Source organism: Nannospalax galili, unplaced genomic scaffold (assembly GCF_000622305.1).
Source record: "Nannospalax galili isolate Female #2095 unplaced genomic scaffold, S.galili_v1.0 scaffold870, whole genome shotgun sequence".
NCBI classification, from domain to species: Eukaryota; Metazoa; Chordata; class Mammalia; order Rodentia; family Spalacidae; genus Nannospalax; species Nannospalax galili.
The window spans coordinates 2,438,112-2,451,510 of NW_008329130.1; the positions used below are offsets into that span (position 1 = coordinate 2,438,112).

The 13,399-nt window shown below is 49.6% G+C and overlaps 1 protein-coding gene and 1 pseudogene across 1 annotated transcript in view; both read left to right on the plus strand.

Annotated features, from left to right (window-relative positions):
* The window catches only part of Gpr157 (G protein-coupled receptor 157), a 22,275-nt gene extending 9,203 nt beyond the window's left edge, over positions 1 to 13,072 (plus strand). Inside the window, exons 2-4 of the mRNA XM_008831936.3 lie at positions 5,796 to 6,009; positions 9,277 to 9,471; positions 9,952 to 13,072. Coding sequence (XP_008830158.1) covers positions 5,796 to 6,009; positions 9,277 to 9,471; positions 9,952 to 10,155 — 613 coding nt within the window. The 3' untranslated portion in view covers positions 10,156 to 13,072. The remainder of the gene's footprint in view (positions 1 to 5,795; positions 6,010 to 9,276; positions 9,472 to 9,951) is intronic.
* Positions 451 to 1,529, plus strand: LOC108490762 (annotated as a pseudogene).
* Positions 13,073 to 13,399: the final 327 nt, after the last annotated feature.

The following is a 13,399-nucleotide window of genomic DNA, read 5'->3' on the forward strand; positions in this document are numbered from 1 at the left end:
AAATATTCTTTGAAAAGCAGTGAGGCAGCTTTTCAGTACAACTCTGTACGAAGTGTGTGTGTGGAGGGGGTCCTCCTTCACTCCTTCACTGAAGTACCCCCATCCCCTAACAGAAGTTCCCCAGGGACTTGGTTCCAGTAGGTATTCAAAGCATCACTGTTCTGGGGACAGCCTGTAGCCATCAGGTGAATGCCAGGGAATTCCTGCTACAAGGGTAGTTTCCGCACCACGGGGCTAATCCTGTATACTACCTCTGGTTTTGCTTCTCTAGAGGAGATTTTAAACTAGAATGATGTAGAATTCCCAGAAGGGCTCAAATGGAGAAAACCATGTGGTCTTGTATCAGTTTTCCCTCCCCTGAGCTTACCCAGCTCCCACCTGTCTGGGCATGGTGGAGGGAGAGGTTCTAGATCATCTCTTCACCTGGGGGGGGGGGGGGGGGGGGGATGGGATATTAGCCCCTCCCAGAACTCAGGTCTCTGTCCTCCCTGGACAACAAACCTACAGACTGGGTGGCCTGAATTTCTCCTCTCACAGCTCTGGAGTCTGAAGTTCAAGATCAGGGTGTGGGTTTCTCCTGCGGCCTCTCTTCTTGGCTTATAGACGGAGTCTTCTTCCTGTGTCCTCCAGAATTGCTCCTCTATGCTTGTGTGTGTCGAGTCTGTTAGATGTGAGGCACCCTAGGAACCACCTCATTTTAACATAATCAACTTGAAAGACCCTGTCTCCAAACAGCCACATCCTCAGATTCTGAGGATTAGGATTTCAGCAGATGAGCGTCTGCCTTGACTGCCTGTGAGGTGGCTTCATCTCCTGAGAGGCATCATGGCTTCCCTCGGACCTCTGGTGAAGCCCAAGATCATCAGAAAGAGATCCAAGAAGTTCATCCCGAACCAGCCTGGTTGATATCTCTAAATTAAGCACAACTGATGGAAACCTAGAGCTATTGACAACAGGGTACGGAGACGGTTCCAGGGCCAAATCCTGATGCCCAGCATTGATTATGAGAGCAGCAAGAAAACAGCACATGCTGTCCAGTGGCTTCTGGAAGTTCCCAGTTCACAACGTCAAGGAGCTGGAAGTGTTCCTGATGTGCAACAGATCTTCCTGTGCTGAAATAGCACACAGCATTTCCTCCAAGAACTGCAAAGCCATCTCGGAAAGAGCAGCACAGCTGGCCATCAGGGTCACCAACCCCAATGCCAGGCGGCACAGTGAAGAAAATGAATAGACGGCTCGCCTGCTTGTATTGTTCATTGTGCTTAAATAAAACCATAAAACCTGCAAAAAAAGGAAAAGATTTCAACAGATGAATCTGGGATGAAGTGTAGTTCGGTCCGTTAGTGTGTTGGAGAAGTGAGGCTGGCAGTGCAGAGACTGGCTTCGGGTTCTAGGCAAACACAAACCAGGGGCCCAGGCACCTCCCCCAGGAGCTGCTGTTAATGCCTGTCTGAGTAAGATCTACTCAGGGTGTGGTAGGCTAGTCTTCGAGCTAGACAGACCTGAGGCCTTGGGTCTCCCTGCTTCAGAATCACAGGCTTGGAGAGGCTTCATTTGTGACTTGAATGGCCCTTTTGTAGGGGGAGAAGGCTTTAAGATCAGGGGGGGCTTCTGCCCATCCCCCAACTATCTGCATCTTCTCCACCAGCAGCTCCTTTTTAAGACTTTCAGACATTTAAAATGCTTTATTATTTTTAAAAAATTTTATGCGTATGAGTGTTATGTCTGCATGTATGTAAGTGCACCCATGTTGTACAATGCCTGAGGAAGACAGAAGAGGCTGTTGGATCCTCTAGAACTGGAGTTATGGACAGTTGTTAGCTGCCACGTGGTGGGATTTGAACCCAGGTCTTCTGCAAGAATAGTCAGTGTTCTTAACCGCTGAACCATGTCTCCAGCCCCAAGACTTTCAGACATTTAAAGGCAGGTCGAGAGCCACAGTTACCCCATGAAAATTGGCAAATACTACAGATCAAGGCTTGATCAATCGCTCTGTTGAGTGTGTGAAACAGAAGTCAACAAACTTTCCCTGAGAAGAACCAAATAGGATGTATTTATTATATTTTCAGTTTGGCTGAGCTTTGCATTCCCAGCTGAATCTGCCCAGCCCCACTGGAAAGCAGCCACAGGCAATATGCAAATGAAGGGGCATTGCTGTGTTGCAGCAGATCTTTCAAAAACAGATCTGGGTCCCAGCATAGAGGCTAAGGCTGGAGGATCATTGAAAGTCAGATCTCTGTGAGTTTGAGGCCAGCCTGGTCTACATAGCAAGTTCCAGGCCAGCCAGAGCTACATAGTAAGAGCTTGTCTCAAAAATAAAAACAAGCAAACAAATAAATAGCCATAATAAATAAGTAAAATAACCCAAAATAGAGAGAGTTTGGGCTGAATTTGGTCTGAGGGCCACTGTTCACTGGACTGGCATCTAGATTTAAGAAAGTGCTCATGTTGCCTGGGGATGTATTTTGATTGGTAGAGTGTTTCCTGGCAGGTACGAGGCCCTGGGTTTGATCCCCAGTATAAACCCAGCGTGGTGGTGCATGCCTATAACCCCAGCACTCCGCAATGGAGGCAGAAGGATCAAAAGTTCAAGGTCATCTTTGGCTACATAGTGACTTTGAGGCTAGCCTGGGCTACAGGAGACCCTGTTTCAAAAAATTTAAGTGGGCTAGGGAGATAGTTCAGTAGTTTAGAGTACTGACTATTCGTCCAGAGGATCTGGGTTCAGTTCCCAGCACTCATGTAGCAGCTAACAACTGTCTATAACTCCAGTTCCAGAGGATATGATGCCCTCTTCTGGCCTCTGTGGGTATTGCATGACACAGGTGCATGTACATATATGTGGGCAAAACACTCAAAGTAAAAATAAATCTTTAAAAAATCGTAAGTGGTGAGGATGACCTTAATATGTACAGATTGAGCTTAGCAGTGTTACTGCCTCTGAGGACTGGAGAGATGGCTCAGCAGTTAAGAGCACTGGCTGCTCTCCCAGTGGCCTGGGTTCAATTCCCAACACCCACATGACAGCTAACAACTGTCCATAACTCCAGTTCCAGGGAATCCTGGAATTCTTCTGGCCTCCCTGGGCTTTGCACAACATGGGTGCGCTTACATACATGCAGGCAGGACACTCATACACATAAAATAAAAATAAATTTTTAAAAATTACACGTTACTATTGAAGCAGAGATGGCACCGTGTCGGGGCGGATAGGTAGCCGAGCATTCCGGTGAGTGATGAGAAGAGATGGGGAGGAAAGAACGAGGAGCTGTGCTTCAGTGTGGGAAAACTAGGTTTTCACTGAGCAAAGAAGTTGCTTGGTCACTGTCCAGTGAAGTAACAGCCTGTGTCTTATCCTCTGTATTTTCTGTTTTCACATGCCTCATTCTCTCCACGTCCCACCCCCAGGGTCTCACTGTATAGCTCAGGCTGGCTTCAAGCTCCTGGCAATCCTTCTGCCTCAGCTTCCCTTGAGCTGAGCTTACAGGTTTGCACAGCTAGGCCTGACTTTAACTTTAATCTTAGATGTCAAAGAAAAATAAAAGTTAGGGACAACTTCATGGGATAGATTGCTCTCATTTCCTGACCACATCTGGCAGGGTTCAGCAGAAGTCAGCAAAAGCATCCTGAGATTCAGCTGGTTATATGGAGTTGTCCATAGGGAGTACCGTGTGTTTTATGATTATGTAGCACTTGTGTGCTCCACATTTTTCTATCAGTGGTATGATAAAATGTACACATACCACACACACACACACACACACACACACACACACACCCCACACACACGCATCTGTTTGCATTCTTCTGAGCCAGTCGTGAAACATTACTGGAGACACGAAGCCTCGAAATGTAGCCCAGGTTGGTTACTGGGGTGTCTGCCTTCCAAGTGCTGGGATTACAGGCATGCGCTGCCCTGCCCAGCCTTAACCACAGTCTTGGCAGCTGGCACAGATGTGGCTGCTCAGGCCTGTGTGCTGTGCTACACGCATGCTCATCTGGTTGTTCTCAGATGTTACTGTTGTCATCCCCACCCTGTGAGAACGCTGGTGTGCTGAGGCTAAATAGCTTGCCCAAGTGGAAACAGCTATAATTTGGACCCAGCCCATTACATCAGAGTCCAAGCTCTCGATGTCCCATGTGTTACCTCTCTAAGAAGCCACATGTATCTTTTAGGTGTCTCCCTGACCTGTTAAGCTGCTTTGTAAGGAATCTGGGCAGGGGCCCTCAGGAAGGGAACTTGGGCCTAATTGCAGTTGTGTCATAAGAGTGTGACTTTAAACAGCTGAGCAGGACAGTGCCCTCCTTATCAGGCTACACTCCCTCCACATAAAAAGAGAGGCCTCAGGGCCGAGGGCATCTGCTTACTCATAGTCCCTGATCCACTTTCTAGACCCTGGAATTCTCCCTGCTTTCGTGACCCCAAGCTGCCAGGATAGTGGCAGGGCATTGGTGCATGAGCCAGGACATGCAGCCTGGTATTTGCAGGCTGTCGCCACACCCCTCTGGGTACAGGGAGAGAAGCTGGGCGTGTGGGAACCGGCTCTCTCTGGCCACACCCTTCTAGTGCCAGACTTTGTGGAACCCTGAATTTTTATTTCCCTTTATTTTTTATCTTTTTTGAAACAGGGTCCCCCTGTAGCCCTGGCTGGCCTGGAACTCACTGTGTAGACCAGGCTGGCCTCGAACTCACAGATCCGCCTGCCCCTACTTCCCAAGCGCTGGGACTACAGGCGTGAGCCATGATGCCTGGCTTCACTTTATTTTATTTTTTTTTAGGGGTTATTTATTTTTATGGATAAGTATTTTGCCTGCATGTATGTATGCACACTGTGTGCATGCTTGGTGCCCACTGAGGCCAGATGAGGGTGTTGGATACTCTGGAACTGGAGTTACAGATGATTGTGAGCTGCCATGTGGGTGCTGGGAACTGAATCCAGGTCCTCTGCAAGAGCAGCCAGTGCTCCTAACTGCCGAGCGATCTTTCCAGCCCCCCGTTTTTATTTTTTCATTTTTTATTGATTTATTTTATTTTACTTTATTTTGTTGTTTTGAGACACTTGCTCTGTAGTCCAGGCTGGCCTCAAACGCACAGTGATCCTCCTGCCTTCGCCTCCCAAGTATTTGGACTATAGGCTTACATTATCAGGCCCAGTTTATGTGGTGCTGAGGATTGACTCCAGGGTCTCGTTCATGTTCAGCAAGCACTGTGCTGACAGAGCCCCATCCCCAGTCCCTGGAATTCTAGATTATAACCAGGCTCCCCAATGCCTGCCTATCTTTATTTTCCAGGGACACTCTCACATCCTGCGGTTGGGGCACTGTCCCTTTCTCCAAACAGCACCCCAGTCATTTCTTTAAAAAAATATTTTATTATTTTATTTTATTTTATTTTTTTGGTCTTTTTGAGACAGGGTCTACCTGTAGCCCCAGCTGTCCTGGAACTCACTATGTAGACCAGGCAGAGACACAGATCCGCCTGTCTCTGCCTCCCGAGTGCTGGGATTAAAGGTGTGCACCACCACACCTGGCTTATTATTTTATTTTTTGTGTGTGAGTGCATGTATGTAAGCGCACCCGTGTGGTACAATGCCTGTGAAGGTCAGAAGAGGATGGTTGTTAGATGCCATGTGGGTGCTGGGACTCGAACCTGGGTCCTTTTCAAGAACAGCCAGTGTTCTTAACCACTGAGCCATCTCTCCAGTCCCTACCTCTGCAATTTTTGCCCGTGCTGGCTGGCACTGCAGGGTGTTGTGGGCTGACCTCAGTGCCTTCTTTTTCTTGATCCTTCTCAGCTGGGGTGTCCCACTGGTCATCACAGTGGCAGCTGTCGCTCTAAAGAAGATCGGCTATGATGCCTCAGATGTGTCCGTGGGCTGGTGCTGGATCGACCTGGAGGCCAAGGACCACGTCCTGTGGATGCTGCTGACCGGGAAGCTGTGGGAGATGCTGGCTTATATCTTGCTGCCCCTGCTCTACCTCCTGGTCAGGAAGCACATCAACAGAGCTGTAGGTGCCTGCTACACTGGCCCTTAGTGGGGGCAGACAGCACCTTTAGTGAACAAAACTAGTGGTAGGCCACAGGGACTGTGTGCTTGGGCTGCTTGCCGGTCCTGGTATAGTTGAGAAACAAGCCGAGGGACCTGGGCCAGGCTAGCTCAGGGACTCTGGGGTCAGAGCTGCAGTCAGGACCTCAAGAACACAGATCTCTGTTCCCGACCACAGCCCTGTACTGCCCCCGTGTGGACATCCCATGGCACTTACACTTAGGAGTTTAGGTGAAAGTGAAGGATGCTGCCAGGTGTGGACTGGCTCCCCAGTCCTGAAAGGGGACATAGATAACTCACCTAGTTACCTTTTGTGGTCAGAATTGTGTCAAAAGGGATGGACTTTTCAGGAACCTATACATCATCAGGAGTGGCCAGAAAGGCAGGCTTGTCTCCGGGAAGGTGGAGGTCTAAGGAATTAATGTTAAATCAAGGTAAATTTACAAGTGGCTGGAGCAGCAACAGCTTCCAAGGAGATGCCCTGAATGTGGACTCCCAGGCCGCGGCTGCAGGGTGCTGGCAAGATGCCCTGTTTCTTTTCATTTATTTATTACTATTTTGACTTTTATGAGGTAGGGTCTTGTTTTCTGTTTTGTTTTGTTTTTCCTTTTCTTTGAGACAGGGTCTCACTAGGTAGCCCTGGTTGGCCTGGAACTCACTATGTAGACCAGGCTGGCCTCAAACTCAGAAATCTTCCTGCCTCTGCCCCTCAAGTGCTAAGACCATGCACCACCACACCAACCTTTGTTTTGTCTGTCTGTCTGTCTGTCTGTCTGTTTGTTTGTTTTTGAGATGGGGTCTCCCTGTAGCCCTAGCTGGTCTGGAACTTGCTATATAGACCAGGCCTCTATCTTACAGAGATCCACCTGCCTCTGCCTCTTGAGTGCTGGGATTAAGGCATGTGCCACCAGGCCTGGCTTTTTATTTGTTTTTTAAAAAAATATATTTTATTTATTATTTTTATTTTATGTGTATGAGTGTTTTGCCTGCATGTATATAAGTGCACCTTGTAGTGCAGTGCCCACAGAAGGCAGAAGAGAGTGTTGGATTCCCTAGAACTAGAGTTAAGAATAGTTGTTAGCTGCCATGAGGGTGCTGGGAACTGAATTCAGGTCCTCTGCAAGAGTGCTCTTAACCACTGAGTTATCTCTCCAGCCCCTGATTTGTTTTTTTGAAATGGGGTCACATGTAGCTCAAGTTGGCCTGGAACTCACTGTATAAACAAGGATGACCTTAAACTTCTGATCCTCCTGTCTTCACTGCCCAAGCACTAGAATCACAGGTGTGAGTCACCATACACAGTTTATGTGTGCTGGGGTCAACTCCAAGGGCTTCCTACATTCTAGGCAAGTACTCTACCAAATGAGCTACAACATAGCCCAAGATACAGGGTCTAATATTGCTCAGGCTGGGCTTGAACTCACTATGCATCTGAGAATGACTTTGAATTCCTGATCCTCCTGCCTCTGCCTCTCAAGTGCTGGGACTTTAAGCCTGCCTGCCTTGTTCTCTCTACTTTTCAAGGCAGAAACTAGGAGGGTGTGTCCTTTCTTTTAGGTCATACTGGACTGTTTGTGTTTGCAGTACTAGATATTGAACCCAGGGTCTCTACTTGCTTAAATGTGTATATACTGAGCCATACCCACAACTGTAGGTCCTGCTGACTGAGGAGCCGTTGTTGAGTTAGGAAGCTCCTTGGGGGCATCTGTGATTTAGGGATAACTTATCCCTGAACAATCCTTATATCTGTGTTTTCTGAGACTCTGGTTCTCCATCCAGCTGATCCTCACCAGTTGATCACCACCTGCCCGATCTTGCCCGCCCTACCTCCTCTCTGGCTCAGCTGAGTCTTGGTTGGGGCATCAGAACTAGCAGTGAGCCTGTAGTCAGCCACCTCTGCTTTCTTGGCGCCTTTTACTTGGTCTCTTGCTGGACTCTGAGCCTCCCATCCCCCTAGACAAACAGGCAAGCTCTCCTGGGAACCCCTTCCAATCCCTCCCCTTGCCACTGCCCTGGGAAGATGGAGGTGGTGCTCCAGGAGGATGAAGTCTCCCAGGAGCTCTACCAGGCTCTGCCCTCTTGTGCCTTTCTGCTTTTGTCTCGCCCTTCTCTGGATCAGGGCAGGAAACCTGGGAGCCTCTGTGCCTGCCAGGCCTGGCCCTTGCATGTGACAATTCCTCTTACAATTTGGCAAAGGTTTTCAGAAAAGAAAAGGAATGAGGTGGTCAGGGAGATGAGAATGTAAAGTTCCACACCTGGAGCTGGGAAGGAGAGCTCAAAATTAATGATGGGGAAGGAAGCTTTGTTTTAAGGAGGGACAGACGGGCAGCCTAGTCGAGTCTCTCCAAGCTGCTCCACCTCCTGCCTAGCTGTCTGCCCTGTGCCTTACTCTCCAGCTATTTGAGGGGGTTATTCATCTCCCCAGGCTGCTGCCGCAGACCCCAAGGGGAAGAAGAGTTAGGTACCTCAAGCAGTTGAGCTCAAAGATGCTAGATGTCTGGTGGTTCCCTCGCCCCAGCCTTCAGTGTCCTAGACACAGGACTGGGCTCAAACACTCATCTCTGTGATTGGCCATTTCAGCTGGTGAGTTGTGAGAATGAGGTCAGAGCTGGGATATGGTAAGGAAGGCCTGGGGCGGGGGCACAGAGAGATTTGAGTGGAGGACTCCCCCAAACCTGCCTTAGACCTTCTAGGAACCTGCCACTTCTGTATTGAAAATGGAAAGGAGGGATACCAGTTAGAAGTGGTCATGGTGCCTGGACCAGAGTCTGCCTTGGAGGTGAGCCAGTGTTCTAGATTCTGGGTCTATTTTGAAGGTAGGTCCATAGGGCTTGCCTGAAGGTCAGGTGTAGACTGTGGAAGAGAGGGCTAGATCATGCCCAAGTCACACAGGTGAATGGAAGGATGGGGTGACTCAGCTGAGACAAGAAAAAACGTGCAGTAGAGTTGAGGGCTAAGATAAGGCATTCCATCTTAGGTGAGTTTCTGACAGCTTTGGGATACCCCTGTGGACATGTGGAGTGCCAGGCAGGGGGTCTGGGAGTCTCTGCTTCAGGAGAAAGACCCTAGTTCGTAGACGCCAGGTCTCCTCAGTGTCCAAGCGGAAAAGAGCTGAATGCCTCCCTCCTGCCTTCCCTGGCTGGTATGGGTCTCCGGGAATGTGTGGGTGGCTGTGAGTGGCTCCAGCAGAAGTGTCTGCTTCAGATCTGCCCTCCCTGTCCCCATACAGCATGAGGCACTCTCAGAGTACCGGCCTATCCGCGAGGGGCCCCAGCTCCAGCGACATTCCTCCTCCGTGGCTGATAAGAAGCTGGTCCTCATCCCACTGATCTTCATTTGCCTCCGGGTCTGGAGCACCGTGCGCTTTGTCCTGACCCTCTGTGGCTCCCCAGCAGTACAGTCACCAGTGCTGGTCGTTCTGCATGTATGTGAATGACTGTGGTCTCGGGCCCTGCTGCCTCACAGTGACATAGCCTCATTCCATCCCTACAGAGTAGTGCCCCTCAGGTCCCAGTGTGCTGGCCGCAGTGGGGCTGTGGGGAGCAGGATGGCACTAGAGCACCTTACTTTTGGCCCAAAGATATGTGGCTTTGCAGGGTGATGGGGAGGAATCCGTGGGCTTTGCGTGCCCAGTTCCTGTCAGCAACCCAGAGAAGCATCAGCGGAGGTGACTGATCCTGGATCCTTCCTACCTTAGAAGATCTGGACACAGTGTAGCTAGGTGGCCAGTTCAGGCCTGTCCAGAACTCTGCTAAAGGCCACGCAGCTGAGCACTGGGACAGCATTGGGGCAGAAAGGGACAGGAAAGGTCATGGATCCACAGCAGTCTCCTGCCTCCCCAGGATTGTGTTTCTGAGCTGCCCCCAGCCCTGTACTTACACCTCTTCTCTCCCTTCCCCCACAGGGCATTGGGAACACCTTCCAGGGAGGCGCCAACTGTATCATGTTTGTCCTCTGCACGCGTGTGGTCCGCACAAGGCTCTTCTCCCTCTGCTGCCGCTGCTGTCCTCAGCCCTCTGCCCAGAGCCCTCCTGGGGTTCCTGCTCCTTCCAAGATGGGAGAATCTCAGGAACCCAGACGGATCCCAGAGGAGCCTCCCAGCACCTGAGCATTTGATGTTCACCTATGTGGTACACTGGAAGCCCCCACTGGTGAAGCTCTGGGCCTTGGTGAGGGAGCATGAGCCAGCTCAGCCTCCTCTACCTCCTAGCCCCTCAGGCACACGTCCCTTTCCTTGTACACCATGTCTGTCCTGAAACCAGGCCAGGGGGCGGGGGGTGTTGTTTGTATAAGCTTAAAGATGTGAGGTGGAAGGAGGCCAGACATGCAAGATCCTGCCAGGGTAGTGGTTCTCAGTGTCCTGAGGCCACCAGCACTGTTTACGGTGTGAGGGACCCACACCTGAGGTACCCATCCCACACATGACTAAAAAATATACCAGGGATTTCCAGAGATGCCTCTCCTACCCAGGCATCACTTGTCAGGGCGTTGCGATTCCCTGGAGAACCTGGGATAACATGCAGTTCCCTTAAGTCAGGTCACAGGTCCCCTGAGGTCACAGGGTAATGCCGTCATTGAGCAGAGTCCAGCACAGCCAACCAGGAACATACTTGTGGGCGCCTTATGGGTCTCTGTGGGTCACCGACCTGCAATGTCAGTTGCATTTGAGTTTCAGGCCAGAGCCCAGAGTCCTGTTCATTAGCCAGTCACATAACATTCAGGTCCCCTCTTCCAGTGCCAAGCCAGGGGGCAGCGCAGCTCTGGTGTCTGAGGACAGTACACATGCTCACCTGGTGTTTACATGGAACCCCTGTGTTTAGAGTGACTCATACGGGGGTGAGTTGGGAGGGGGTCTGGCTTATACATTTCCTTGTTTAGATTTTTGTAGGAAAGGTTAATAGTCCAAATACTGATTCCTCCCTGAAGGTGAATGTTTTGACACTCAGCCATGGGCTGGGGTATAGCTCAGTGATAGAGTATGTGTAAGGGCTGGGGTTGATCCTCAGCACCAAAAGAAGCTGCCTCTGTGTGCGTGCGTGCGTGCGTGCGTGCGTGTGTGTATGTGTATGTGTGTTGAGGGAGATAGCAACTGGGATTCTGGGATGACTGATTTTTAAAATTTTTCTGTGCTGAAGCCTTGTGCATGCTGGGTAAGTGCTCTACCACTGGGCTATACCCTTACTCTTCCATATTTTTGTTTTGAGACAAGGTCTCACTAAGTTGTCCAGGATGGCCTTGAACTTGCAATCTTCCTACCTCAGCCTCCCACAAAGTTGGGATTACAGGCTCCTGCCACCATCCCTGAGCAGAAAAGAACTTACCTGAGCATCGTGTCTCTATGCGCTGTGACTCTTCTAATACTTTCCTCATTCAGAAAGCAGTTTCTCTGTTCATTCACAGAAGTTAAGAACAGGAAGTGTAGCTGTCACCTTGGAGGCCTGATGAGGGAATGTACCGCTTTATCCAGTAGGCCGCTCCCTTGGAGTCTGTCAGTAATCCACAAAGCTGAAATGATTTTCAGAGCTCCTAAAGTGTCTCCGGATAAAAGCAAAGTCATGCTGGGCCATTGATTCCTGTTTTTGTTCTCAAAAACAGCATTTCTACCAGGAAAGGAATGCTCATAAGAGGACTGTGTCCACAATGCTCTTCGGTTTCCTTGGAAAACATTTCTTTAGGAGCACCAGCAGGAAGTGGACATCCCCTTGAGAGCCACAGAAAACTGAGCCGCCCTGGGGACAGTTCCTTGGCAGTGGGCCATTTCCTTATAGAAATAGCCTATATAGGGCAGCCTCAACTCCCATAAAGATCTAACAGCAACTTTCTGAATTAGCAGCATGCAGCTGGTAATGATCTCTTAGCCTCTAGAATGGAACAGGAATCCAGGAATGTTCTTCCTGCCAAAGAGAAAATGTTCCACAGAGATGATGTTAAAATAAACCCAGCTCGGCAGGGGGCTGTGGCGCCCTGGCTGCCTCTGGCTTGAGACTGAGACCTGACTGGCTATACCCTGAAAAGGCCTGCAGAGGGAGTCAGGGACTCAGAAAGCCCCTGTTCCTAGAGCCTGGGGCTCACTCTAAATCATTATTTTTCTCCTGTGCTTGCTGATAGATGCCCTTGACCAGGCCCTCTATAAAACCTCCCACATAGTCACATATCTTGGCTCTTTCTGTCTGCTTCTTTCGTCACTCTGGCCCTATGAGCTTACAAGACATCAACCTCTACCTGTTTCTCAGAGTCAATGACCAAGTGGGTCTAGTGAGTAGGCAGAGTCCAGAACTGAAGAGGGATTGAGGGTGAACCCTAAATGCCCCACACAAGGCCAACTGCTCAGTTTATACTTTGTTTAGCCCCGGGTGGGTTTCTTTCTCTTCTAGTTAGTGTTGCCAGTATTTATCTGCCTGTGTCCCTCAACCAGTCAAGTGTGACCTCAGCCTTAAGGGGTGCTGCAGCCTCCCGGTGTCCACAGCCCCCATCTCCCTTGTGTACTTTCTGAATCTTGTTCTAATCAGGTTTACCAGCTGCCTCTGTGTGCTTCTGTGGCTTTATTTGGTGGTGGGAGATACTGGGGATTGAACCTAGGGCCTTGTACCAGACAAGTGCTCTAATGCTACGCTATAGCCCCAGCCCTTTTGCACTTAAAAAAATTTTTTTTTGAGACAGGATTCTTGCTTAGTTGTCCAGGAAGGCCTCGAACTTGTGATCCTCCAGCCCACTTTGCCCGTGGTTAGGATTACAGGCCTATGCCACCAAACCCAGTGGCTTTCTGAAGCTTTTGGGTTGGTTTGTTCTCTCTCTCCCTCTCTCTCTCTCTCTCTCTCTCTTTAAAATAAAGATTATGATATGGCCCAAGCTCAGGGTACAAACAAAACTCTTCATGTTTTTATGAACTTTCTTATAAGAGGTGTGAGCCTTTTTAAGAACTTCCTTATAAGTGTGAGATTTTGCAGGAGGGTGATGCTAACCCTGACTGGGTAGAGGACAAAGTCTTGCTGTTTTAAATGAAATAAATCATTATTTTTCTCCTGTGTGTTGGTAAACTGATTACATACTGGTGTAGGGATGCGGACCTGTGGATCAGACTGACAGGCGGTCCAGTGGCTGACACCTGGAGGCCTCTCCATCCTCTCTCTCAGTACATGTACTCACTCGACACTGATGTTTACGGTTCTTTCTTTTTTTTAAGATTTATTTATTAGCTGGGTGTGGTGGCACATGCCTTTAATTCCAGCACTCCTGAGGCAGAGGCAGGCAGATCTCTGTGAGATCAAGACCAGCCTGATGTACACGATGAGTTAAAAAAATAAGGTGTAGGACTGGAGGGATAGCTCAGAGGTTAAGAGCACCGGCTGCTC